This window comes from Oryzias melastigma, linkage group LG20 (assembly GCF_002922805.2).
Source record: "Oryzias melastigma strain HK-1 linkage group LG20, ASM292280v2, whole genome shotgun sequence".
In the NCBI taxonomy this organism is placed as follows: domain Eukaryota; kingdom Metazoa; phylum Chordata; class Actinopteri; order Beloniformes; family Adrianichthyidae; genus Oryzias; species Oryzias melastigma.
The window spans coordinates 23325932-23352393 of record NC_050531.1 but is presented as its reverse complement, the minus strand read 5'-3'; the positions used below and the strand labels follow the sequence as shown (position 1 = coordinate 23352393).

The 26462-nt window shown below is 40.5% G+C and overlaps 1 protein-coding gene across 2 annotated transcripts in view; it reads left to right on the top strand.

The window, feature by feature from the left end:
- fars2 (phenylalanyl-tRNA synthetase 2, mitochondrial) overlaps positions 1 to 26462 on the top strand; it is a gene marked incomplete in the record, with an annotated part of 136184 nt that overhangs the window by 67961 nt on the left and 41761 nt on the right. For both annotated transcript variants that reach the window (XM_036217371.1, XM_024280518.2), the window contains 1 exon segment: positions 25878 to 26038. In XM_036217371.1, the coding sequence (XP_036073264.1) occupies positions 25878 to 26038 (161 nt within the window).

The window sequence follows — 26462 nt, the reverse complement described above, 5'->3', positions numbered from 1 at the left end:
ATGGGCTCAATACCACTTGAGGTAAGCAGACGAACTGGCAGGGAGAAGCTGGATGAACCAGTCCTAAATACTGTTGAGGTGATGAGTCGCAGGTGTGCCAGGATTCCCTGCTGCATCCTGGACACCTGTGGAGGAGAGAGAAAAAGGGCGAGCGGAAACCAAGGAAAAAACTGGACCAGGAGAGGGTGGCAGAGGAGCAGGAACTGTCAAGACCTGACAAAAACTACATTTTAAAACTATAAAACAGTAACTTTTTAACATAATTATTAACTAGATATATAACATTACCTGTGACAATGCTAGTGTAAATGCTGTAAGATGAATTTGGCTACTGAAAATACTAGTGCTGATAACTAGAGATGCTGAAATTGAAAGCTGAAAACACTAAATCTAATAGATGAAAACACTGAAGCTAATAGCAGCTTAAATATTAGCTAAATGCCAAATTAGCCTAAAAAAACAAAAAAAAAAGAAAGAAAGGAAAACCCTAGGTTAGCCAAAACAGCTAACATGTAGCTGAAATAGCTAAACTCCAAAATAGCCTAAAAAATCTTAGTAATTGATAAAATAGTCCAAAAAGCTAGCAGAATGCCTATTTGTAAAACCGTAACTTTTAACATAATTCTGAATAATAAACAGGCAGGAATATTATTCCAGAGTAAATCAACTTAAACCTTAAATAACTTTGAATATTTTACTCTCCATAAAAAATATATTTTGTCAAAATTATACAAGTTAGAAACGAGCACAAGATAACATCGAGTCATTAATAACAATAAAATAAAATGATCTGGAGGACCAGATCCGGCCCTCGGGCCTCGACTCTGACATATGCGATCTAAATTAATGTGAAGTGAAGCGGAATAAAGGCGTTTGCTGACCGTCTGACGTGCTCTGGCTGCAGTAAAGCTCGGGAAAACCCTCCAGACAGCAGGAGGGTTTCATCACAGCACAGAGGTGTTGAGATTTAGTCCAAACTGCTGTCAAAGCAGAGCTTCATGCTGAGCTTTGAACAGCATTCAGAACAACACAAAACAGACATAGAACACCAGGAGGGGTTCAATCACCACTTTTTATTTTCCATTAGTCCTGAAGCCTCTCTTAAAGTCAGATGTGATGTTTGTAAACTGAAGGTGCAGTCACCTTCATTCATGTTTCTGCTTTTTCTGCTCCAAAAAACACGTCATTTGGTTTGTTTCCCAGAAAGACTGCTGATGACCTCTGAGCCATGAAGAGTGAGTTAGATGTGTTCATACTGCTTCTCATACGCTGTTATGCAAAGCCCAAATGAAGAGCTGTTTTTCTCCACATCAGAATCAGCTGATTTACAATGATCGCGTCAACACCCAAAGAGTTCCGGTTGGTCAAAAAGTGTGTTGTTTAGGGTTAGCAGGAGACATCTCGGGGGTTAAAGTCCATAATCTTTAGTGGTTTGGCTCTGGGCAGATGACGTCTTTCATGGTTAGGGTGAATTCAAACCATGGATAGATGAACTCCAGAGTCTAGACGCCAATGGCAGTTCAGGGCCAGATCATGGAAACGCATCTCTCCTTCTGGAAAACAAGGTGAAGGAGGGCAGAGAGAGATAGACATTCATGATTTTAAAGATGAAAATATCTCTAAATGTACAAAAAAAAATTCCTGACCTAATAAAAGAAACTCAATCATCAACACAGGAAACGACTAATAAAAGGTGATGTAGGAGTTAGATCTTTCATAATTCCTTTTTTGTTCAGTTGTCGTCAAGTACAACCTTTTCAAAGACGCGCTGGCAAGCTGCTTCTGAGTCAGAAGTCGGATGTTGCTGGGCGTTAGGGTTCAGATGGCAGCAGGACGGAGGCAGATGATGAGCTTTTTAGGACACAAACACATAAAATGTAGAAACAGCAGGCGGCATTCATCAATGCTGATGTCCAAGAGGACGGCAGAAGGTGCTTGGTTGGTCATTACCGGCGGATGGACAGGCTGGCAGCTGTGGGCATAAATCACAGCGAATCATCAGTGAATCAGACTCTGATGATGTCTTTAATGCTTTCCTAAGCTCTGCATTGACGATGCTGTTAAACAGGCCTCATCGAGAAAGGCCAAAGATGGACGTAAACCTGGTTCATAAATTAGAACAGTCTGTCCACAGCGAGTTTTTACTTTAATCATTGCTTATTAAACACTGTTGTATCAGTACCAATGAATAGAATTAGATAAGATTAGTAAAAGATTTCATGTCTCAGAAACTCGGCCACTTTGGCATTTTCTCTAATGGACTCCTGGGGGAGCCAGCAGATCTGATACAGTTCACAGTTACACATCCAGGATTACATCAGATCATAGAGAAATATCGATGTACTTGCTTGTGTTTCAATTCTCTTCATAATCTTTACAGACAGAATTTGCAGGAGCAGGCGGGGCCAGCTGGGATCTGGTTTGGGGACCACAGGATTTCCTCTCTGCTCTTTGCAGATGATGTTGTCCTGTTGGCTTCATGGAGTCAGGACCTCCAGCATGTATTTAAGCTGTGTGTTGGTCAGCACCGCCATGGTTCTTGACCAGAGAGGGATAGTTTGCTCTCTCGGGGCCGGTGGAGTGCTCCTGGAGGAGTTTAAGTATCTTGGGGTATTGTTCACGAGTGGGGTGTAGTCGACAGGCGAATTGGGCAGCGAAGCTCTCAATGTATTGATCGATCTTTGTTCCAATACTCACCTATGGTCATGAGCTCTGAATCATGACTCATAAAAATGACCTCTATGGCGTTTATCCTTTGTCAAAAGTCTACGCAGAAATAAGATATCTCCACGCACGTATCACACATTCCTCGCGGACAATTCCATTTCTGGTCCTGCGCGCTCGTGTTTCAACCTCTCGGGAGCAGAAAAAGTCCTCGCACACGAGAGACTGTCTACTTGCGCGTGCGTGAGCTGCTCCCTCGAGTGATGCGTGGGCGCTAGGAGAAACTCTGTGAGCATCCAACAGTTTTTCATGTGCGCTTGTGGGGCTTCTGGCTCCACATCGCGGAGAAACTTTCTGTACACGAGTAAAAAATGACTTTGGACAATTGGGGGCGGAGACAGAGGGCTGTACTGGGTTTCTTCTGATTGGTCTATTTTGAGGATGACGATGCCTTCTAAACTCACATAGACAGGAAGTCTACATTTGCAGAGGAGGATGTAGCCTACCCGCCATGCTGAAAAACTGTTGGGACAATGACTTTAAAGAACAGCTAAGACTTTAGAAAATACAGTGTTAGCAGGGGTTAGGGACCGGAGACATCCGCTACTAAAAGAGAGGCCCCTCAACACTGTCTCACCCCCCCACCCCTGCGGCCGAAGAATGTCCATTACTGATCCATATTCATCAAAAACACTTTTGATCATGTTGTGGAAACATTGATAAAGAACATAGGAGAACATTTTAAATGCCGCCACAGTTACTTATCCAGTGATGAATCTGACACATTTTTAAACATGACTCTCCGTTTGTACCTTTCCCAGACACACTTGCACTTATACTGCCCCTTCAAATGGAGGAGAAGGGAAGACTTCGGATTGGGCCTTTGATACTTCTTTTCACATCATTTTAGGCCTTTACTAAAGGCTTTGCAGCCCCTGACGGTACACCACTGTTCAAAATCTAAATTATTATCGTTTCTTTGTTCCATCACTTCCACTTTTATCAAAAATCTGTTCCAGGTGTGTTTGAAGATTGGCTCATCTAAAAACACTCGTCTGCACATGTGCAGGGCAGAGGACAGCAGTACTTTGTCCCAAATAAAAACCAATTGCTGTTTGGATGCACATTAATAGTGAAGAAACAATACAATTCATGATCTGTAGTTCACTGCTGCTTTGTGTGAGTCTGAAGGGTCATAAAAACCAGACTCCATCATTAACGATAACATGACTCATCATTTTTTTCTTATTTTCTCTGAGTCCATCTGTAGTTTTGTTTCAAATGACCCCCAACCTAAACAAACAGGATCAATCTAGAGGGAAAGTGTCATTCCGGTGCATTTGGAAGATAAACCGATAAATAAATGATGAGTTTAATTACCAGCAGCAGAGTGGGCATCAGTGTTGAGGTCTGAGAACCTGAGCAGGTGGAGGCTGGCCTCACCGTGCAGCTTGGCTGTTCCTGTCTGTTCTTCTCAGAGGATCAAACCTGTCTTCCTGCAGCACTCAGACTCTCATTCTGCAGCTTCACTGTGATTCACCTGCTCTGCTGTGTTCAGCGTGTCGTACAAATCACGCAGAGTGACTCATTTATCCCACTTCCTGTCCCAGCAAGCCTCCACTGGGGGAGGCAGAGCTGTTCTCTGCTGTGCTTTTAACTGGTTAGAGAGGGAGGGCAGCTCAGTCACAGGAATTATCCTCTCTCCATGCGTGTGTCCTCAGAGATGCGTGTGCGCCGTCACGCAGACGCCTCATTGTCTAATTAACGGGTTAGAAGTCTTTATTAAGGTAATAAGCTTTTCTCATTACAGAGTTTTATGTTGAACCACTGTTCAGAGCTCAAACAGCAATTAATCACGTCTGACGGAGATTAATATTTTATTTATTTGCTTAATGTTCGGAAAGTGGCGTCTGGGGGGTTATTAAAGGTCGGTCAGGTTTGACTGCAACAGTGGAAGAAACCCAAACAGTTAAAGAGATCTCTGGTTTATGGGAAAGTCTGACAGAGAGGTTCTAACGGGCGATCACAGGACAAGAACCACTCAAGATAAACTCACTTCCTGGCTCCAAATGTTTGTTTTCTTCAGTGAAGCTTTATATCGGACATCTTTTCATCATTTTCTCTGGTATTGGTGACTGATTCTACATCATTCAAACGATAACTTCAGGTGACAGATCCATGTGTTGACCTTGTAGCAGGGTTTAAATCAAATGTACTTTTATGTAATAAGAGGTGTGTGTAACAAAAGGGTTTATTGTTACAATGATGAGCTTTGTGAGATAACCAGGAACAACTGAGAATAGAATAGAGTAACTTTACTGTCATTATACATTGTACAACAAAATTGAGTGCAGTACTCTTCCGGTGTGATTGTCAATAAATAAATCATTTTTTTTAAAAGCAAGCCAAATGGATAAATTCAAACACACACATCCAAACCATACAAAAAAGTTAAAACATTATATTAAAAAGGCTCTCAATACCTAGCAGCATTTAAGAAAGTGATGGCTTTGGGATAAAAACTGTTTTTAGTCCTTGATTTTATTGTTCTGTATCCTCTGCCCAAAGGCAGAAGTATAAACAGAGAACGTCTGGGGTGGAATGAATCTAGTGAAATGTTTTCAGCTTTCCTGAAGCAGCGGGAGCTCCCATACTTCCAGAGATGGGAGAGGGTGACCTATTATCTTCTGGGCTGTGGAGATGACCCTCTGGAGTTCTTTTCTGTCTGCTGCTGTGCAGCTGGAGAACCAGGCAGGTTGTTCTTCTTCAAGAGTCTGAGAGAGTTCATTCTCTGCTGGGTCTTCTTCACCAGAGCAGTGTGTTAGCGCTCCAGGTCAGGTCCTGCTGGATGGTGACCCCAGGAACTTGAAGGCAGCCACCCTCTCCACCATGTCCTCGCCGATGTACAGGGGCTGAATGTCCGTTTAATTCCTCCGTAATCCACCACCAGTTCCTCAGTCTTATTGATGTTTAGGACCAGCTTGTTGTCCCCACACCAGACGCAGAGCCACTCCACCTCGTCCCGCCCCGAGATGAGCCCCACCACTGTGGAATCATCAGCAAACTTGATGATGGTGTTGCTGGTGTGGGTGGAGGTGCAGTTGAGGGTGTAGAGCAGGGGGCTGAGCACGCAGCCCTGTGGGGAGCCGGTATACCCACCCATCCATCCATCCATCTATGCATCCATCCATCCATCCATCCACTGACCCATCCATCCATCTATGCATCCATCCACTGATCCATCCATCCATCAATCCATCTATGCATCCATCTATGCATCCATCCATCATCCATCCATCTATCCATCCATCTATCCATCCATCTATCCATCCATCTATGCATCCATCCATCCACTGAGCCCTTCATCCATCCATCCATCCATCCATCCATCCATCTATCCATCCACTGACCCATCCATCCATCTATGCATTCATCCATCCATCCATCTATGCATCCATCCATCTATCAATCCATCCATCTATCCATCCATCTATGCATCCATCCATCCACTGAGCCCTTCATCCATCCATCCATCCATCCATCCGAATCCTGTTTTCGGTCAAAGGGTTGCTGGAGCCTATCCCAGCTACTTAATATGGGACTGGTTGTTAGTCTGTTGCTGGAATCCACAACCACACACACAGACACACTCACCTGCACACCTATGGAAAATTAGTTTAGGCAAGGCAAGTTTATTTGTATAGTACATTTCATGTACAGAGACAATTCGCATGTTTTTGGACTTTAGGAGGAGACTGAAGAAAACCCATTATTGCAATGAGAGAACATGCATACTCCACACAGAAAGAACCAGGACCTTCTCACTACGAGACAAGAGTGCTAACCGCTACACCACCGTGCTGGTGACGCTTAGGAAAGATTACAGCATGCCTTAATGTGACTAAAAGTTAGTGCAACTGAAGATGAGAGTAACAAGTTGTGAGCTTCACTGGTTCAAACTGTCAGGCCAACGTTGGGTGGAACCATCAGTTATGTTTCCCTCTGCAGGTGTGAACCTGATTTATTCAGTTTGTGTGTTTGTGTGCCTGACTTCTTTTCTCCAGTAGCGTCAGCAGCAAGAGTAGTGGTCTTCTGGTACCAGTAACTCAAAGAAACAAATAATATTAATGGACTTAAATGACAAAAGACAGATACATTTGTAGAGCATGCATTTACTGCCCTGGTGGTACTCTGATGGCGGCAGCCACCACATGTCAGAAAACTGAGACCGACCTTGTGTTTTTTCCTTTGAGCAATAATTCTTACCCAGCCCCCCAGATTTGAAGCTGACCTAATGCTGCAGTTAATCCAAAGACCACTGGAGGCTGGTTCCTATTGACTCTCATTTAAAAAGTCCAATGTTTCACTGAGCTTGTTTGAGGTGGATGAACTCAACAGAAGAGTTACTATACTTTGTCCCTCCCGACCCACCATTAGTGCTGAGTTTGGTGGAGTAGACTCCTGTCAAAATGGCTGCTTCACCTTCACCTTTAGAATCCGTCTGTCGACAGAGGAGATTTCTCGGTCCAGTGTATATGTGGGTACTTTATAAGTGTCTTTTGAAGCAGTCTTTGTGCTTCTCGTCCCACCAGGACTTGTTTGTTCTGGACTGCATTTGTCTTCTGCAGCAGAACTCCAGTTTATTTTCTGTTTCTGCATTTCAGAGCCTTCAGTTTTCTTCTGCCAAAGCCATCCTCGTTAATATTATCTATATTGTTTCTAACACGCTCCAGTTATACACGAAAATTATTTTATGGAGCAATTTATTTATGTAGAATGAATTCATTCCAATTGCACATACTTATTGTATACTTGGGCCTTCACCTCAGGCTTTGCAGGCCCTGACGGTGATTTCCAGAAATCTCCACCCCATAAAGATTGAGATTGACAGCTGACATACGGTAACTTTGATGAATCCTTTTTTTACTTCCACCACCACATCGACTCTTTAAATAGAATTATTTTAACCCTTTCTTGAAAATTAATGTATACGTCACCTTACCATCCTTTTGTAAGGTGGAGCTTTTGTTATCTGGGTTACTATGGCGACACATCATGCAAATGGGATATGATGTGGAGGGAACATTTGGCTTCAGGTGTTCAGTCCATCAGTTTACCCCTCCAGGGGTCAGAATAATGCCTGTAACCATAGCAACCGTCTACATGTCATATGTATGGAAGTGAGAATTCTGCATAAAAATCTGCATCAGATGAGGCTGATTGAAGGTATCGACAACACAATAGCATCTTTACAGTTTCGTGTTTTCGCCCGGGTTTCCGAGTGTGATGGAGGCAGACAGATGGAGAGGCAGACAGACGCGCAGACCCGCCGGCGGCAGACGCTGGCCTTCACATGTGTTGGCGAGCGCTCACACAGACACACACAGTGAGTTTGTGGAGGTGTGTTGGAGTTGAAGGGATTTCCCTCCTTCTGTTGGCGGCGGTCTCTGGTCTCATTAACCAGTTTGTTTCCCGGAGAAGACTCCTCTTCTCCTCCGTTTTTAATGAGGAAGCAGAACCGGCCAAAGAATGACAGTTCCCGGCGGGTCCAAGTCGATGTGATGAAAGTGAGCAGAACGAAGGACGAAGCTCCAGCAGAGCTGCTGCCACCACTAACAGAGCAGCAGACGTCTTTCCATTGTTCTGCTGGAGCGGTCTGCCTGATCCGAACCAGAACCTCATGTACTGGAGCTCTCTGTGTGTCAGGGGTCATCTGCATTTCAGCAGAAATGTGTTCATGAAGGCTTTTGGAAGCAGATAATCTGCTGCATAGAGAAACATCATTGACTGCTTCAGTTTTTCCATGTCTTCATGTTCTAACTCCACCGTGAAGCTTCCAAACATTGAACAGTTGGACTGTGACATCACACTCAGCCTTCATGGAACCCCAGAACCTCAGCTCCTTATGAATGAAAGGATTGGGATGTTTGTGGTTTTATTGCCCTTGGCAGGTTTTAAGAATAGAAACTCAAACAATGTTACCTATCTGGAGGTGTTTACAGACCCACTCCGATAGCACATGTTCTTGTGGCGTATTTCTCATGATGGAGGAAATATTTAAAGAAAATTAAGCTCAAAATAGTTTATCTGAGTACTTATTTAGTGTTGGAGCAAATAAAAAAAATAATCAGTTTGAAAAGGATGGTTTTTGTGTCGTAGAAAATATGCAGAGAGGCAACAACTCCCAGCTCTGAGCTCTCAGCAATGGTGAGAGGGGGAGTGGCTTCATCAGTCCCGCCCACAACTCGGAGGTGAATTTCTGATGCTCTACAGACCAGGGGTCTGCAACCTGCGGCTCCAGAGCCACATCTGCCTCTTCTACCCCTCCATTGTGGCTCTTTGGTTAAAGAAATATACAGTTTTACAGTTTCTGTAGAGTAAAGTTTAAAAAAGTAAAATAACTTATCATAGCACAGTAGCCATAGTGGTTTGACAATCGAGAACTAAACATTTTGACAAATTCCAGTGTTTTAAGTGTGCCTCATGGTTCAAAAATGCAGTTAATTAGCTCTGTTTTAATTTCAGATAGTTAGATTTATGAATTTCTGGCTAAGAAGCAACACAAATGTTTAAAAATCTCTCTCTCTCTCTCTCTCTCTATATATATATATATATATATTTTTATTGTTGACATTGCACTACCTACCACTAGATTTGCTCCACCGAGATGATCCTATGTGACAAAGGAAGTCTTTTATTTTGAAAGGATTGAAAGGAAGTCTTGTGAACCTCTGTTTAAAGTTATTAACTGTTTCATATTTGGGGGAAAATCCCTTAAAGCTTGGTTTATTTATGCCAAAAATAATAGTTTATTTATAATCATCATAAAATAACAATATTATAAATACAAAGTATTATTTTTCTAAAGGATGTGTGGCTCTTACTGGGTTGTGGTCAGTAAAAAATCGTCCCAAATGGCTCTTTAAGTGTTAAAGGTTGCTGACCGGTGTTCTAGAAAATGACACAAGTTTTTAGATTTTGGCTAAAAACAGTATAAGCATAATGAAAAAGACCACTGGAAATACTTTGAAAACGCATCAGAAGATGATTGCAGTGGGACTTTAAAAATACTGAGAAGGGATCCTCAGAACAAACAAAATGGAAATCCTGCTGCCCAAAGTTGTATGTAGTTCTTGTATAGTTTAGACCAAAGGTCTGCAAACTGCTGCTGCGGAGTCACATGTGGTTATTTGGTTAAAAATAAATAAGTTTTTTAATGTTATTACAAGTAGCTGTAAAGTAGAAAGTCAGTAAAAAAGGAAAGTAGTCAATCACTCTGCGAGTCTCCTGACCATAGTAGCTGTAATGCTCCAACAAGCAGTTCGGCTTTGAGTTGGACTGAAACAGACATGTTTTTTTTAAATTCAAATACCAAAATTAATATTTTTGAACAAATTCAAGGATTGTAAGTGCACCTTATTATTAGAAAAAAAACAGTAAGGGTCACTTAACCAGCTGTGATTTAATTGTAGTTAATTGGATTTACAAATTTCAGGCTGAAATACACCACAAAAAGTAAAATAAACATTTTCTGCATTGACATGTGGTAAAGGATGTCTTTTATTTTGAAAGGACTTCTCGTAAACCTCTGTCAAAAGTCATAAACAGTTTCATATTTTGAAAAAAATGCTATTTTCTCTTTACATTTATGTTAATCCACATTTCATTCATAGTTATCTAAATAGCAACAATTACATATTTATTCAAATCAATGTTATTTTTCTAAAGTGTGATTTAAGACTTTAATGCTCCTAGTGGGTTGTAATCGGTGAGAAACCAACTCGAATAGCTCTTTAAGAGTTGAGTTCTCTAAACATTCTTTTCACAATGATAACATTCATGGAAACTAAACTGAGAACAATTCCAGATGAGTTCAGTTTGGTGTGTGAAGAAATCAAACCTCCAGCAGGACCATGAGGCCCATACTCTAACAGTATGGACACTAAACCTCTTGACTCATATGAGGATGCTGGATGTGGGATTAAAGTCCTGAAGTAGTTTAGCTATATTTTGAATTTACATTTTTGCTCTGGTCGGCAGTTTACTCAATGACTTCTGATGATGTCACTGTGGAGGTTTGGAAACCTCAGTGTGAAACGCTCACTGCAGGAACCTGGTTGTAGTTAACCTTTCATCTCCTTCAGGAGCTTCTTTTAGAGGAGTCAGACTGGAACTGAGATGAGTCAGACCTGGTTCTGTTCATAAGTTTATGGGCAGATTTCCTCAGAACAGTTGAGGGGATGGAGAGTTGTGTTTAATCAGCAAACAAACCCATCTTTGCTCTTTCAGAAATGAAATGACTAAACTCAGTTGGAGTCAGATGGAGATCTACAGAAGGAGCTGATAGCGTTTGGAACTGGAGCGAGACATGGCTCCTTTCAGCCTGGAGATGGTAGAGTTTATGGAGTTAGAGGAAACCCCTCCCCTCTGGGAGATGTTTGGTTTGGTTCTGGTCTGATCCAGAGCTGTGGTTGAAACGCTCACCTGAAGTCTGGTCCAAACTCTCCTGTTCGGTCCCTGATTGAGGCTCAGCTCCAGATTTACCTGCTGGAAACTTTCAGTAAAAACCTGTTTTCACCATATCATTGTTTATCTTCGCTCTGCTTCTTTGTCGCTGTCTTCCTCAGCCTGTCACTGCAGCTTTATGATCTGGGTGGATGTTGGGCTCCATGGCTGACTGAGAGCGTTAACCTCCACTAAACTCCGGATCCGGCCCGCTCAGAGCAGCTCCGGCAGCTAACCTCCCCAAATCCCGGCCATTTCCCGGTAATCCTCCTGTAATTACAGCCGGATGTCAGAGGGGAGGCTGGCGCACCTGTGGGCGCGCACGTGTGCGTTCTCCGCCTGACACGCTTTGAGAGAAACAAACGCAAAAACAAACAGGAGTAGGCGGCTGTTTTGGACGAGACCTGAATTTGAATGTGTGTGTAAGCAGGAGTGGGATCATCAGTATTTGTGGAAGCGTGAGTCAGGTGTGTGTTTGTTGTGTGTGTTTTGTTTCCGCCCACGCAGCCAGAAAAAGCAGGGACGGAAAAAACTCAGAAGAGGATGAAGTCAGGGTTTTCCGATCTGCTCATTTCTGGTGTTTATTGAGACCGTTTTGGGTTGTTTTTCTGGTGGAAGCTAAAAGTGCAGCGGCTGTCTTCATTTGGAACAAACTCCTGACAATAAGCGGAAGCCAGATTGTCCCGTTGACTCGTCACAGACATGCCGTCACCCGAGACTAGATCAGGGGTCTGGAACCTGTGACTCGGGGACACATGGGACTGTTTGACCCCTCCATTGTGGCTCTCTGGTTCAAGAAAATCTTACATTTTACAAAATTTACTTTTTCCCGACTATGGGTACAATAATCAAGACAAACATTTAAAGACTAGTACACATGACTCCACCAGACTACACTACCCACAGTGCTCCAACAATCCATCAAGCGCTAAAGCTTCATAGTCGTACTAAAACATTTATACGAAGTGCCATCGAGCTCCAGGTCAGTTAACACGATCAGGATTCTCACTCGCCGTTTCAAGGGTTTTATTTGTGCCATATGGTCCAAAAAACACTCCAAGGGTCACTCATAAGTTCTGAATTCTTTCAACAAATTAATTTTCTCCAAAAACTATCAAATAAATTGTATTACAGTCTTTTTTAAACTACTGCTGACATTAAACTACCTAATACAACATCTGCTGCATTAAGATTTTCCTGTCTTTTATTTTGAAAGGGCTTTGTGTCAAAAGTTATGACCGATTTCATATTTAGAAAGAAATGTTATTATTCTTGTAATGTTTGTTTTATTCATGCACCAAAACAATAATTTGTTGATTTTGATCATAATAGTAAAAATAACATAAATACAAAGGAGATGTCTTATTTTTGTAAGACTTTGTGGCTCTCATTGAGTTGTGGATGGAAAGAAATCGACGCGATTGGCTCTATAAATGTTGAAGGTTGCAGTCCCTGGACTAGATTACATGCTTAAATAGTATATTCAGTTTGAGCACATCAAGAAATTCTCAACACCCATTTCAAAGGGGGCCTAATATGAAATTCTACTTTTTGAGGTTTTAAATGCATTTTACTCTTCATTCTTCACTATAAAGAACCCCAAAGCGGCATTTTGATCCGTTCATGCATTTAAGAGTAATCCTCTAAAAACCTGCACTGTCTGCAGGAGCCCCTCCCATACCCACGAAAACGAGCGGGTCCTCACGATCTGACATCACAGAGTGAGACCGCCCCTTTCAGGAAGAGTCTGACAGCTCCGCCCCCAGACTAACACCAAAACTTCCATGTTAGATGAGTAATACCGTATATCTTCCAATTGTGAAATGGGCAGCAGCCACACGCAGCCGCAAGCGGAGCTTCAGGAATCGAGTTGTTTTACTTCCTGGTTGAATTAACTAAAGTTCAGTAATTTGTTAAATTTAAGATGAATTAAAAATTTTGAGTTGATGGTTCATTCAACTCCAAATTTTTAATTTGATAAAAACTAATATTTTTAAATGTAAAAATTACAGAACTTTTGTTAATTGATCCATTGTTTCACTTTGTATAGTGTATCATTATAAGGATAGCAGCCGGGAGCATTCTGGTTCCCTTGTGGTATAGACCAGTGGTCTCCAACAGCTGGGCCACGGACCGGTACCGCTCTGTACCAGGCTGCAGACAAAAAAAAAAACATTCTTTTGTACTTTTATTCTGGAAAAACAATTGGATTCTCTCCTCCACATCAGGTGTGTTATTGACGCAGGTCAAGTTGCTCGGCCATAAGTCCAAAATCCATCCACTACTTTAAAGTAGCTACTAAAACAGCTACAATTAAAATCCCTAAGTTAGCAAAGTTAACAAAAAACAAACATATTTGGAAAGTTTTTTAGCAGAAAAGATCCAGGGAGAAAACCGAAGATGAGTGTTCAACTTCAAAATAAGATAAATTTGCATTTAACAGACAAAAACCAGAAGTGTTTACTCCAAATATGGATTTATCGTGACAGTTGTTCCCACAGATCATAACAATAATGCAGAATATTCATCATCTAGTTGTCTAATGTTACGAGGATGCTGTTAATAAAGTTGTTGGATTAAAGTTTATTATTATTTTTAATAAATAACAGTTTTAGTTACTGTTTATGTTTTGTTTTTTTCTTGTATTTATCCGTCGCACCTTGAAGTTGGCTCCCACTTTTACAGTTATGGTTTAAGAGAAAATCTTTATCACGTTTTAATGGTTTCCACATGAAATCTAGAGAACAAATCAAGTTTAAAGCAGATATTTTGCAGTGAATGAAAATAAAAGAAACTAGAAGATGACAAAAAAAACAAAAATTGGACGCTCACTTCAGCTTCTCACAGTTCGGTCCATGATCGTCTGACATGGAACCGGTCTGTGGGCAGAGAAAGCTTGAAGACCTGGAGGTCCAGTTTTCTTCTTTGTTTGGAAATCCCTTCATTTTCATTCTTCCGTCTCCACCGTTCCTCTGATCGCTAATCACTCTGCATCATTTATGTGCTCCTCATAACTTATTCAAGCATCACGCTCGACGAGAGGAGGATCCTTCCACATCTGGTGGATGGAGTTCAGTCTTTAACCGTCACTCTTCATCCGAGTAAACCGAAAGTTTAGAAAAAACCTGGAGAGGAGGAGAGAAGGACAGCATGTATTTGAGAAGGAAGAAGCTGGATGGATGGAGAGCAAAGAAAGAGGAAATGAAAAGACACAAAAGGGAAGAGAATGAGTAGATGAAAGGGTTTACAGAGGAGAAGGTTTCATGGATGGATGTAGGCGAATGATGGAAGAAGACATGCACAAAACATGACAGAAAGTGAAGGAAGGTCAGGCCATAGAAAGAGGAGGAAGGTGATAAATGAAGGGCGGTGGGCGACATTCCGGAAGCCAAAGAATGACCTCCGATCATGATAAATATCCACTAAGGTTGGTGGAGCTGCAGGCGGGCGGCTGAAAAACTGAGTCTGGTGCTTCTGTCTGATCTCTTATAGTCGTTTCTTCTTTCATTTGAAATCATTTTAAAAATAAAAACGAGGTAGTTTCCTCGACCTTCAACCAACGTAAATCCATCCTCAGCAGCTGGTCCTATTCATATCTTTGTTTTAATAAAGTTATATTAAAAGACAAGGTCACTGATTTTTTGTGCACTCTGCTAAAACCAAGCTAATATGTAGGTTGGATATTAAACCTCAATTGCTCCCCCGTCTCCTCACAAGTTTCAGCATCGTCTTGCACATTGACTGTACATGAGAACTGGACCAAGTGAGTGTGAGAAAATATTTTACTTCTACCTCCAACCAAATAAAATCAATTCAGTCACCACTGATTTTTTTTAGTTATAACCAATGAGGTTAATCGCTAGAGATGACACACAGGCTATTTACTATTGGCCAAGATACGTAAAGAGCGACGCCATATTGGAATGGTATAAAAACAATGAGAAATTGATGGGCAGCTTGTAAGAGGACCTCGAGTAAAAGTGCCTAAAACAGAGGACGAGTTTTAGAGTTCTGTTGCAGAGGAGTCTTATCGTCAAGAGGTGAGGTGAGACCGGGGCTGAGAGCTGGAGCTTGGCAGGCAGGCATACAGGTTGGAAAACTGACGCGGTGAGCTGACAGACAGAGCAGGCAGGGCAGGCTGACTTGAAGGCAGAGCAGTATGACTTGAAGGCAGTGCAGGCTGACTTGAAGGCAGAGCAGTATGACTTGAAGGTAGAGCAGGCAGACTTGAAGGCAGAGCAGTATGACTTGAAGGCAGAGCAGTATGACTTGAAGGCAGAGCAGGCAGACTTGAAGGTAGAGCAGGCGGACTTGAAGGTAGAGCAGGCGGACTTGAAGGCAGAGCAGTATGACTTGAAGGCAGAGCAGTATGACTTGAAGGCAGAGCAGTATGACTTGAAGGTAGAGCAGGCGGACTTGAAGGTAGAGCAGGCGGACTTGAAGGTAGAGCAGGCGGACTTGAAGGTAGAGCAGGCGGACTTGAAGGTAGAGCAGTATGACTTGAAGGTAGAGCAGGCGGACTTGAAGGCAGAGCAGGTTGACTTGAAGGCAGAGCAGGGATTTCAGGGCTGAATGTCAGATCAGGACCAGGAATCCTGACATTGGGCTTTGAAGTATCGTGAAGAATCTGACAGTGGAAGGCCGGAGAGGCAAGGTATAAGTAGCTAGTAGAACAGGCAGGTGAGTAATCAGGGCAGCTCAGCAAAGCAGGGAAAGGAGGGGCTTAGTGGAGCTCAGGCATGATGGAAGTGGCTTTGCCGAACCAGTAAAATGACCATAAAATGCTTAATTTTGGTCAGATTTTAAAAAGAGAAAAAAAACTCTGATTATCAGAAAAATAATTCCCAGATCATGGTAATGATGTTTTTGTACAAAGTGCAACAAATGAACGACATTTCAAAACTTTTTTTTAAATAAATATATAGGTTTTTATATAGGAAACCCAATGTATACCTGATGCTAGTGGTGATTTTATTCAAATCTACACACAGACTGTGATTTACACAAACTGTTAGTCTGTTAAATGTTTTCTAGTAGTTCTCCTTTATCAGCTGACAGCAATAATGTACTAGTGAAGTCACATTCTTGTTTTCCAGATCTGTACAATTGTAACACAGCAATAAACTGACATCTATACCATTCCAATGTAGCGTCCAACTTTGAGTACGCAACAAGCTAGCATGTCATCTCTAGTGGTGTATCTCGTTGGTCATAAGGATGCGGCCATGTTGGAGCCAGATGTGGTTCGTCTGAATTGGTCTGTCACTGTTTCTATGGCAACCATTTGCCAATCAGGAGTGAATTTGTTGGAAGGCCACACCCCGACCACATGAAAGTGGGATCAACAGAATCTGTCAAACAAATATTTGGAATATTCGACGTGAGACCACATCCTTTCATTAAGGCATCTGATTGATGGTCTGTTTATAACTTATATAACTTGAACTGCAGTAAAAAAGTGTTTTTTAAGAAAAAGAAGAAGAGCAAGAATGATTATTCTGACAAATCCATCAAATTTAACTTAATAACATTACAGACTAATGACTATAATGATGATTTCTCAATAGAAGTCTGTGGGATTTTGGCTTCTTGGAACCAGCAGGTACTTTTTGCTTGGAGAGCCAGAGGGGCGGGGTCACTCAGTCCAAATCTCGAATACAGTCAATGGTCTTGCAGCAGAAGCATCCTCCTGCTGCAGTCAGAGACTTGATGTTGACAGCTGCAACATCCAGCAGGATGTACAAACAAAGATGCAGGAACTCAGCAGGTGGATGATGGGTCTGTATGGTTTAGGTCACTGTGCTGCAGAAAGAAGATATGTACATTCTCCTTCATGAGCTGTTTTGTCTCCTCCACAGGGTCATTTTTTCTATTTAATTGTGTTTCATTTTGAAAGTGTTTTCTTAATTATCCCATTTCAATTTGTAAATCCTGTTAGAAATCTTCCCATTGCTCTTTCTTTGTGTCACAGTGCAACCATCTGTCATTCACCTGTGTAACACATGTCAGGGAGTGTGATGTCATCGCTGCGTGTCACGTGACCTCTCAGGTGTGGCATCATGGACACCTGAACAGGCTTTAGGGAGGGACGGCGTCTGTCGTGTCTTTGTTTAAATCAGTTTCTGACGCATGTGTCATTGCACCCCCCCTCACACCTCTATCCTGGAGCATCACCCCCCCTTCCCATCGGCTGCTGTGCGTCAGTGTTCTACGTGACTCTCTTCATCATCCTCTCCAGGATGAAGAGCAGCAGCTCAGACCTGATGTCTATGTCTAATACTTTGGACATTCTAGTGCTTATTTTCGTTTTCACAGCGTGACTAATGGACAGTAACGACAGCAGAATCTAGACAGATACTAATGATTTATCTCAACTTCTAATAGTTGTTTTTAAGTGGAATTTCTAGTGTTGTTTTGCCGTTCTTTAAATCTGCAAACACATTATGAGACACTCAGCAGTCACAGGGGAGCACCAGGTGATACAGGAATGTGGCGTCTTTTCCCCTCGTCTGCCCTAATGATGCTGAGGAGCATTCAGTGAAACACAGACTGTGTTAATGTGCATTCCCATGGTTCTTTTGGGTTGGAAAAATGATTTGAAGTCGTTCTTCACAGTCTTTATAGACTTGAATGTGCTGTGGGGGTCTAATGGAAAATAAGTTGTGTTTTTGTAAACTGTCATCATTGCTTTCTAAAAGCAAACTCTCTGCAATACTTTGACCAATCACAGCTGTCGTCTTGATTATTTCATCAGATCTGACTTCCTTGATTGATCTAAACCAGGGGTCGGCAACCTTTAACAGCAATAGAACCATTTGGGCTTGTTTTCTACTGATCAAAACCTAGAAGGAGCCTTTAAGAAATTTGGATTTGCATTCATTAACTTTTTCATCTTTTTTTTTATAAATATAAATTGTCTATTTTTTTGCACAAACAAAAGAAAAAAAGAAAAAAATTAATAGCATCTCTCAAAATTTGATTTTTTATTTACATTTCTACATTTTACTTTAGTAAAAACTTAGATGCCAAATTAGCCAAAAGCGAGCTCGATGCTTAATTACTAGCTGAACTGAAAAATAGCATAAAGTTCTTCAGTAAACTAAATTAGTCGAAAATGTTAGCCTGTTGCTAAAATAGAAGCTAAACTATAAAATAGCCTTAAAAAAAAACCCAGTAGATAACAAATTAGTAAAAAATATGAGCATATTTCTAAAACATTGGCTCAACTCCAAAATACCATAAAAAACTAAGTAGAGGCCAAATTAACCAAAAAGTTAGCTCATTGCTTGATTAATAGCTGAACTCCAAAATAGCCAAAAATTCCTCAGTAAACTAAATTAGTCAAAAGCTTTAGTCTGTTGGTAAAATAGAAGTTAAATTCTTAATTAACCTTAAAATGTTTGAAAGCATTCACACAATAAATGCTAATTAAGTAAACCTGCTAATTAAGTAATCCTTACTTTAAAAACTTACTATTATTTTATTTTTCTTCAGCCAGAGAGCCACCATGGAGAGATAAAAGAGCCACATGTGGCTCTGGAGCCGCAGGTTGCAGACCTCTGATCTAAACATTCGTCCAACTAATGTCTATGCAGACATCCATCTGTCATAAATCCTCCCATCTGTTTGTCAATCTATCTATCCAAACATCAATCCATCCACCAATCCATCCACCAATCCATCCATCCATAAATGCATCCATCCAAACATTAATCTATCCAAATATTCATTTATTACCATCCATCCCTCCATCCAAATATCCATCCATCCTTCCATTACTATCCATCCATCCATTACTATCCATCCATCCATTACTATCCATTCATCTATCCATCCATCCAAATATCCATCCATCCATCCAACTATCCATCCATCCATCCAAATATCCATCCATCCATCTATATATCCATTCATCCATCCATCCATTACTATCCATCCATCTATATATCCATTCATCCATCCATCCATTACTATCCATCCATCTATATATCCATTCATCCATCCATATATATATCCATCCATTCATCCATTACTATCCATCCATCCATCCATATATCCATCCATCCCTCCATCCAAATATCCATCCATCCATCCATTACTATCCATCCATCCATCCAAATATCCATCCATCCATCCATTACTATCCATCCATCCATCTATATATCCATTCATCCATCCATATATATATCCATCCATAAATTCATCCATCCATCATATATGCATCCATCATATATCAATCTATCCATCTATCCATCCATCAAAGAATACATCATAGCATTCATCCATCTGTCTATTGAAATTATCAAAACACTTTTGTTCTTCATGTTTTACTTGGATAACTGGGTTAACGTGAGTTGTATCAGTTTCCTTTCTCCCTGAAGTGATCTTAAAGAAACCAATGATGAGGTGTTAAGAAGGAGAAGCTGGTCTAACTGTGATGATGAGGGTGAAAATATGAAAATACACAACGCATCAAGAGGAGAACAGGTGTGAGAAAAGAGGTGGAGATGAAGGGATGAAGAGGAAAAGAAGGAGGTCTCACATCTGATTGTACATCCTCATGAAGTGAGATTTATTCCAGCGTGTTCCTTCATCTCTGTGACCTGCAGACCCCGCGCTCATTAGCATAGAAACCACTTTCTCTGAGTGCTGATTGGGCCGACCAGGACAGGAAGTGTGTGTGTTTATGTGTGTGTGTTAACATTGTCTTACAGAGTAGCATTTCTAGTCAGGGCGAGTGAATCTTCCCCCCACCGTGGGTGTTTGTATGGTGCTGCTTCTGCACCCACGCACAAAAATTGACAAGAATGTTCAGATCAGATCCTGAGCCAGACCGCCCTCTTGCCTCCTGCTGTGGTCAGATCACTCCTCCTGCACCAAGATGAGGCAGGCCGCCATGTCTTCCCTCAAACGTTGGTTGTAGGTCCCGCCTAGGAGAGCCAAGTGGGCCCGATATGGTTTAAAAGTGGGCGGAACATGTGGGCCCCGAACGGGTTTGTCTGCAGTTTCTGTGGTGGTCCACCTGTGTTTGCCCACGTTAAGTGGATTCGCTATGCTATCCAGCCGCCTGGTGGACAGCAGAGCTTGCTAGCTTAATATAGCGGAGCTCACTAGCTTGCTACAGAGGAGCTTGCTAGCATGCTACAGCAGAGCTCACTAGCTCAATACATCGGAGCTTGCTAACTTGTTGTAGAGGAGCTCACTAGCATGCTACAGTGGAACTCGCAAACATGCTACATTGGAGCTGGCTAGCATTCTAAAATGGAGCTCATTAGCTCAATACAGAATAGCTAGAATTCGCTATGGCAGAACTTGATGCAGTGGAGCTTGCTAGCATGCTACAGTGGAGCTCATTAGCTTGATACAGAGGAGTTAACTAGTATGCTACAGCGAAGCTTGATAGCATGCTACCGTGGAGCTCACTAGCATACTAAAGTGGAGCTCATTAGCTCAATACAGAGGAGCTCACTAGTTCGATACAACGGAGCTTGCTAGCATGCTACAGTGTAGCTTGCTAGCATACTAAAGTGGAGCTCATTAGCACAAAACAGATGAACTAGTATTCGCTACAGCACAGCTCGCTAGCTCGATACAGCGAAGCCCGCCAGCTCTATACAGAAGAGCTAGTATACCCTACAGCAGAGCTCAATACAGTGGAGCTCGCTAGCATGCTACAGTAGAGCTTATTAGCTGGATACAGAGGAGCTAACTAGCATGCTACAGTGGAGCTCGAAAGCATGCTACAGTGGAGCTTGCTAGCTTGTTACAGAAGAGCTCAAAAGCATGATCCAGTGTAGCCTGCTAGCATGCTTCAGTTGAGCTTGCTTTAGCGGAGCTCACTAGCTACAGAAGAGCTCAAAAGCATGGTACAGAGGTGCTTGCTAACATGCTACAGTGGAGCTCACTAGCATGCTGCTAGCGTAGCAAGCTAACCCACAAGTCAATGTGGGCCACCACAGAAATGGCAGAAAACCCAGTCAGGGCCCACATCTTCTGCCCAATTTTAAACCATTTGGGGCCCACCTGGCTTTGCCGGCTGGGGTGTGACTTCTTTTCCAAAGTAACTGGTTATACTTCATTTTACTTGTTTACTTCACCTCTAATTAAGCTGGCTTCCTCTAAAATTTGGGGAAAACCCTGTCAGTAGCCAGTCTACAATTCAAGTTAACAAGATTTCCCTTATGTAGTGAACTGTTTTTAGCATGTTTTAGCATTTAAAACATTTTGAGATTGTTTTATTAGTTATTGAAAATATGGTTTACCAGTTCATAAGAATGGAAAGTATAGCTATTCAGCTCTACAGTTTAATGCAGTTTTTATAGGCATTGTGAACCAGACCTTTTACTGTAACTTTATTTCACTATGGCAGTGCCCTAAAATGAAATCTATTCCTATCCAAACTCCAGACTGAGTAACTGAAAGACTCAAAGAAGTGTTTGGGAGGATTCTTTTGGTGGTTTCTGCTGAGTCAGAGGTCTCCGTACACGCTCCCATCTGTCCTCCTCTCTGATCCGCCGACACTTCACCTCACAGCAGCACTTGAAGCTGATGAGAGCAGTCATTGCTATGTGACTGCACCCGCAGCAAACACATCATTTAAAATATCATGTTCCTCAAATGAAAGAAATGAGCGTGTTTGATCAACAACAGTGTCTGTAATCCAGCTGTTATCCAATAGACATTTAGGGAAAAGCCTCTCTGTTCATGAATGTGGCAAACAGCACTTAGCTTAGCATAGTTCTGTCATGTTCTGTTCTTCAATTAAATAAAAGAAAACTAGCTTAGCATTGCTTTACCACCCACAACAGCGATATGTTCAGTCCCAGTCAGAAATGAAATGACTGATTTTAAAGTAGCTTTTGGGAAAGTAATGATGGTAGCTGGGCTCCAGGATTTTTGAGGGGTTGGGGCTCAAAGTCATAGAAGGGCAACACAAACACATCTCTTTTGTTCTTTAAGCAATATGTAAATGAAGGAAATATTTAAAACAAAGGACTAAGAGATAACTACTATGACATGAAATTGAAAGTGTTACAAGTGTCATTTTTTATGTAAACAATTTATTGTGAACATGATTTCACTTTATCATAGACTTGGAAAACATCCAACGCATTAAAACACTGCAGACTCTTTATTTTTACATTGTAATTATGTAATAATCATAATTATGAATAATAAAAAGACAGAAATATTATTCTCAAATAAATTAACTTAAACCTTAAATAACTTTCAATATTTTACTCTCCATAAAATATATATTTAGTCAAAATGATTCAAGTTGAAATAAGCTCAAGATAACATCGGGCCGTTAATAAAAATTAACTAAAATGATCTGGAGGGCCGGATAGAATTACCAATCCGGCCCCTGGGCCTTGACTTTGACACATGTGCTGTACCCCATTTTCAAAGTCCTCATGAAAACAATTGACTCATTAAAGAGATAATTACAAAAACTAAATACAATGAATTTCAAGCCCAAATGTGTTGTTTGAAAGACTTTTCCCATTCAAACTTTATGGGCCAGTGCCAGAAAACTGCTGTGAATCCTTTGTTAATTTGATACTATTTAATTAGTATCAAATTAATCAAGGTAATATTGTGCGCTGAGGTAAAATATGGAGGAATATTGACGGTATTAAAATGACCCAAGCGTATCTGTGACACAAACATTCTGGTGTCACGTTTGTGTTTTAACCGTCGGATGTTGTGTCATGTGAAGTGTGGGCCGTTTGTTTGAAAGCTTCTCTGGTTCTGATCAAACTCACTGCAGGTTTCTAGAAGGAAAACATCGTCTGGGCTTGAATTAATCACCTTCTTGTCAGAATGAATTCCCATGATCCTCTCTGTTCTGTTTCTTAAACTGCGGATCACGGAGCCGAGGGTTTGAGGAGGGTCTGCGCTTCACTCGCTGAACCGGTTTGTCTCAATTAGTGTTCGTCCCACAGAGAGAAGCTGCCTCCCTCTCATCTGCGTCCCAGCCCCGGCCCGTCTGAAATCCTCAGATTTACCCATAATCCTTTATTGCAGCGAGCGCCTGGCCTCAGCTTTGACCTGCCTCCGAGCAGAGTTTTGTTCTGAAGGAAGAATTGAAAGACGCTGACACTGGTTTATGCCCGGAGAGTGTCATGTGTGTGAACGTTTTTCCAGCTTTCACCTTCAAGCACAAGTTTGAGTCCAAACCTGCAGAGTGTTCAGGACTGACTTCACTTCATCAACCTTCTCTGTGAAACGCACGTCTGTTTGGAGACAAAGCAGTTAAACCATCAGTTTGGTCAGCTTTCCTTATGAAGATTACGCCAACATGATGTACGTTCTTTTAGAAAATGGTTTCTAACTTTATACAATGTGTATTATTATAACAAATCAGAAAGTAAATGTAAAAATGTCAGATAATAGGAGAGATCTTTTAGTGAAAAAGTCCAAGATTTAGCATATATCTACAGATAAATGTTGTTGTTGAAATGTATCATCTCTGACTAGCTTAAAAAGGAAGTTTAAACCCAAAAAAACAATTCTATGTTTAAGTGAACTTTTCTTTGGGAGTTTTGGAGGATAGTAACTGTATTTAATGCACTGATCAGAATTATGTTTTTTTGTTTGTTTGTTTTGATGAGTTGTTGCTTTTCACCACAGAGTGGTCATCCTTCACTGTAGGAATCTGCAGAAATACGGCTGAGAGGAATCAGATGAATTGTGATCACCAATTTGTTGCTTTAATATTTAGACTGGAAGCATTTTAAAGGCAAACATGAAAACACTTTCCTAAAAAGTGACACTATTTTAAAAACTGTGTTTTTTCCTGTCATCTTTCTCTTTATATCTCATATAGTCGTTTCTTTTCAGCTCAGTCCTGTGATGTAAACCAACTGAGTGAAAATAACATTAATTTCTGTTGAATTATCCGCAAACGCTGCTGTATTTCCAGTACAACTATATTCTTCTTCACATGATTCCCATGCGTATCTTCAAAATAATAATCCTAACATTCAGTTTAAATTTTTTAGATTAAGGGACAAATGTGGGGAAGTCTTGTGTTTTTAAGACAAACATCAATGCAGGAAAATGGAGGAACTAGTAAACAGGCAGTCGTGACTTTCCACTGTGGGTCGTATTTTTCTGATTTGTATCTTCCAACTTGGTTTTTCCTTAACAACTATTTGTAAGAACATACTTTCTCATTAATTATGACTGCATGCATCTGTATCATCTAAATCTTTTACTTACCCAAAACGCTGCTTTAGTTTTTGAATAAATAAAGAACACACTTTTTTTGTGGACCCAAATTGGGGCCAATATTATTGAAACTCAAATAAAACAAATTGAAAAAATACTGGTGTTCAGCCAAAAAAAAAACGGTAGCAAATGTCCAAAACTTTTTTCTATTCTAAAATAAACTTATTTTCAGCTTCAAATGTTCTGTTTTTGAAGGTTTCAAAATGTTGATTTCAAAACTTTTTTTTTTCACTTTCAACATTTTTTTTTGTTTGTTTTCAAACCGGAAAATGTCCAGATAAAAATAAAAAAGATTCGAAAGTGAGAAAAAGTTCTGAGAAATGACATTTCGAGTTTTGAAACTTAAAAATTGAACATTTAAAGCTGAAAATAATTATGTTTGTTTTAGAATAGCAAAAGGTTTTGGACATTTAACTTTTTTTGGGCCAAGCACCATTTTTTTTTCAACTTGTTTTGTTTGGGTTTCAAATAATATTGGCACATTTATTTTTTACCTTGTTTCATTCATAATTTGCTACTCTAATTTTATATACAGTATTTGATTGAAATAATAAAAAAATCATACTCAGCATTTCAACTATTAAGCCTATATTTTTAATTAAAAATGTGGGTCCTAATATACCAAACACCAAAGTCTGAATTACCCTTGAGCATCTTCATGTTTTTGTCCTTTGTGATGCAGTTTGATATCACTTTATTTATAACTTTTAGTTATTTGAAATTGGCTATGATTTCCCTTGAACATGGTTGTGACTTTTTTCACAGCTTCAATCAAGGCCATTACATTTCATATTCCATTGAGTTCATATTTATGTTGCATTTTTGGGAAAAATCCACTAAAAACTGAAAAGTAAGGAGGCAGAAGGAAAGCTTGCATATATATATATATATATATATATATATATATATATATATATATATATATATATATATATATATATATTGTATTTCTTTTTCCTTTCTTTCTGCTGTCATCATTTTGTCAAATCTGTGGGCCAAGTTTGTCTTCAGAATGACAGCAAATTAAGATCTTTTCTTTCTGTCTTTCTTTTTAGCTCCATGCTAGCTGTTTTGGCTAAAATAAGGATTTTAGTTTTTTAGACTAATTTGGCTTTTAGACAATATTTTAGCTGGCTATCACCTTCAGCATTATCAGCTTCAGCATTCTTAGTTATTAGCTTCAGCGTTTTCAGCTGTCAGCTTCCATGTTTTTAGCTATCATTTTCAGCATCTTCAGCTCTCTATAATTTTCAGCGGCCAAATTCAGCTTACAGCATTCACACTAGCATTATCACAGGTAATTCTATATATCTAGTTCATAATTATATTAAAAAGTTACGGTTTTAAAGTTTTAAAAATGTAGTTTTTGTGTTCAATAAATGTTTATCCTGTTCGTCCCGCAACCTACGGTATGTTTTGGGTTTAGGCCCCTTGTGTGATTGAGTTTGACACCCTGATCCATTGTGTCTTCACAGTGGGGGCGCAGAACAAACTGGGCTGGGCGTTTGGACTGGGTTTGGAGAGACTGGCCATGGTTCTATACAGCATCCCAGACATCCGGCTGTTCTGGAGTGAAGACGAACGCTTCCTCAAGCAGTTCAGGGTCCAGGACATCCACCAGGACATCTGTTTCCAGGTACTGATGACTGAAGGTTTTTTCAGAAAGATTATAATTAAAAATAATCATTTAGCCCATCTTTTATTAGCTTCAGTTCTCCATCCTGGAGCAGCAGTTGTTCCTTGAGTTTCTCACTGGTTGATCCATAATGACATCCACACTGTTCTTTAGCAGACGAGTCTGACTCTCAGATGGTTTGGTTGAGGAAGCTCTAGTTCTGTTTCTGTTTTTTAGCTCTCTGACAAAAAAAATTGTCATCCTTTCGATCCACTCAATTAAATTCAAATCAATTAAATTTTGAGTTTAATTATCTATTCTCCATGATTTCCACACAACCTCCACTAAAATGGTTTCAAACATTAGACTCAGCTATAACCAGCTTTCTCTGGAAAAATAAACCAGCAAGAATCAGCCTTAAAACTCTAAAATCGGCAAAAAGATG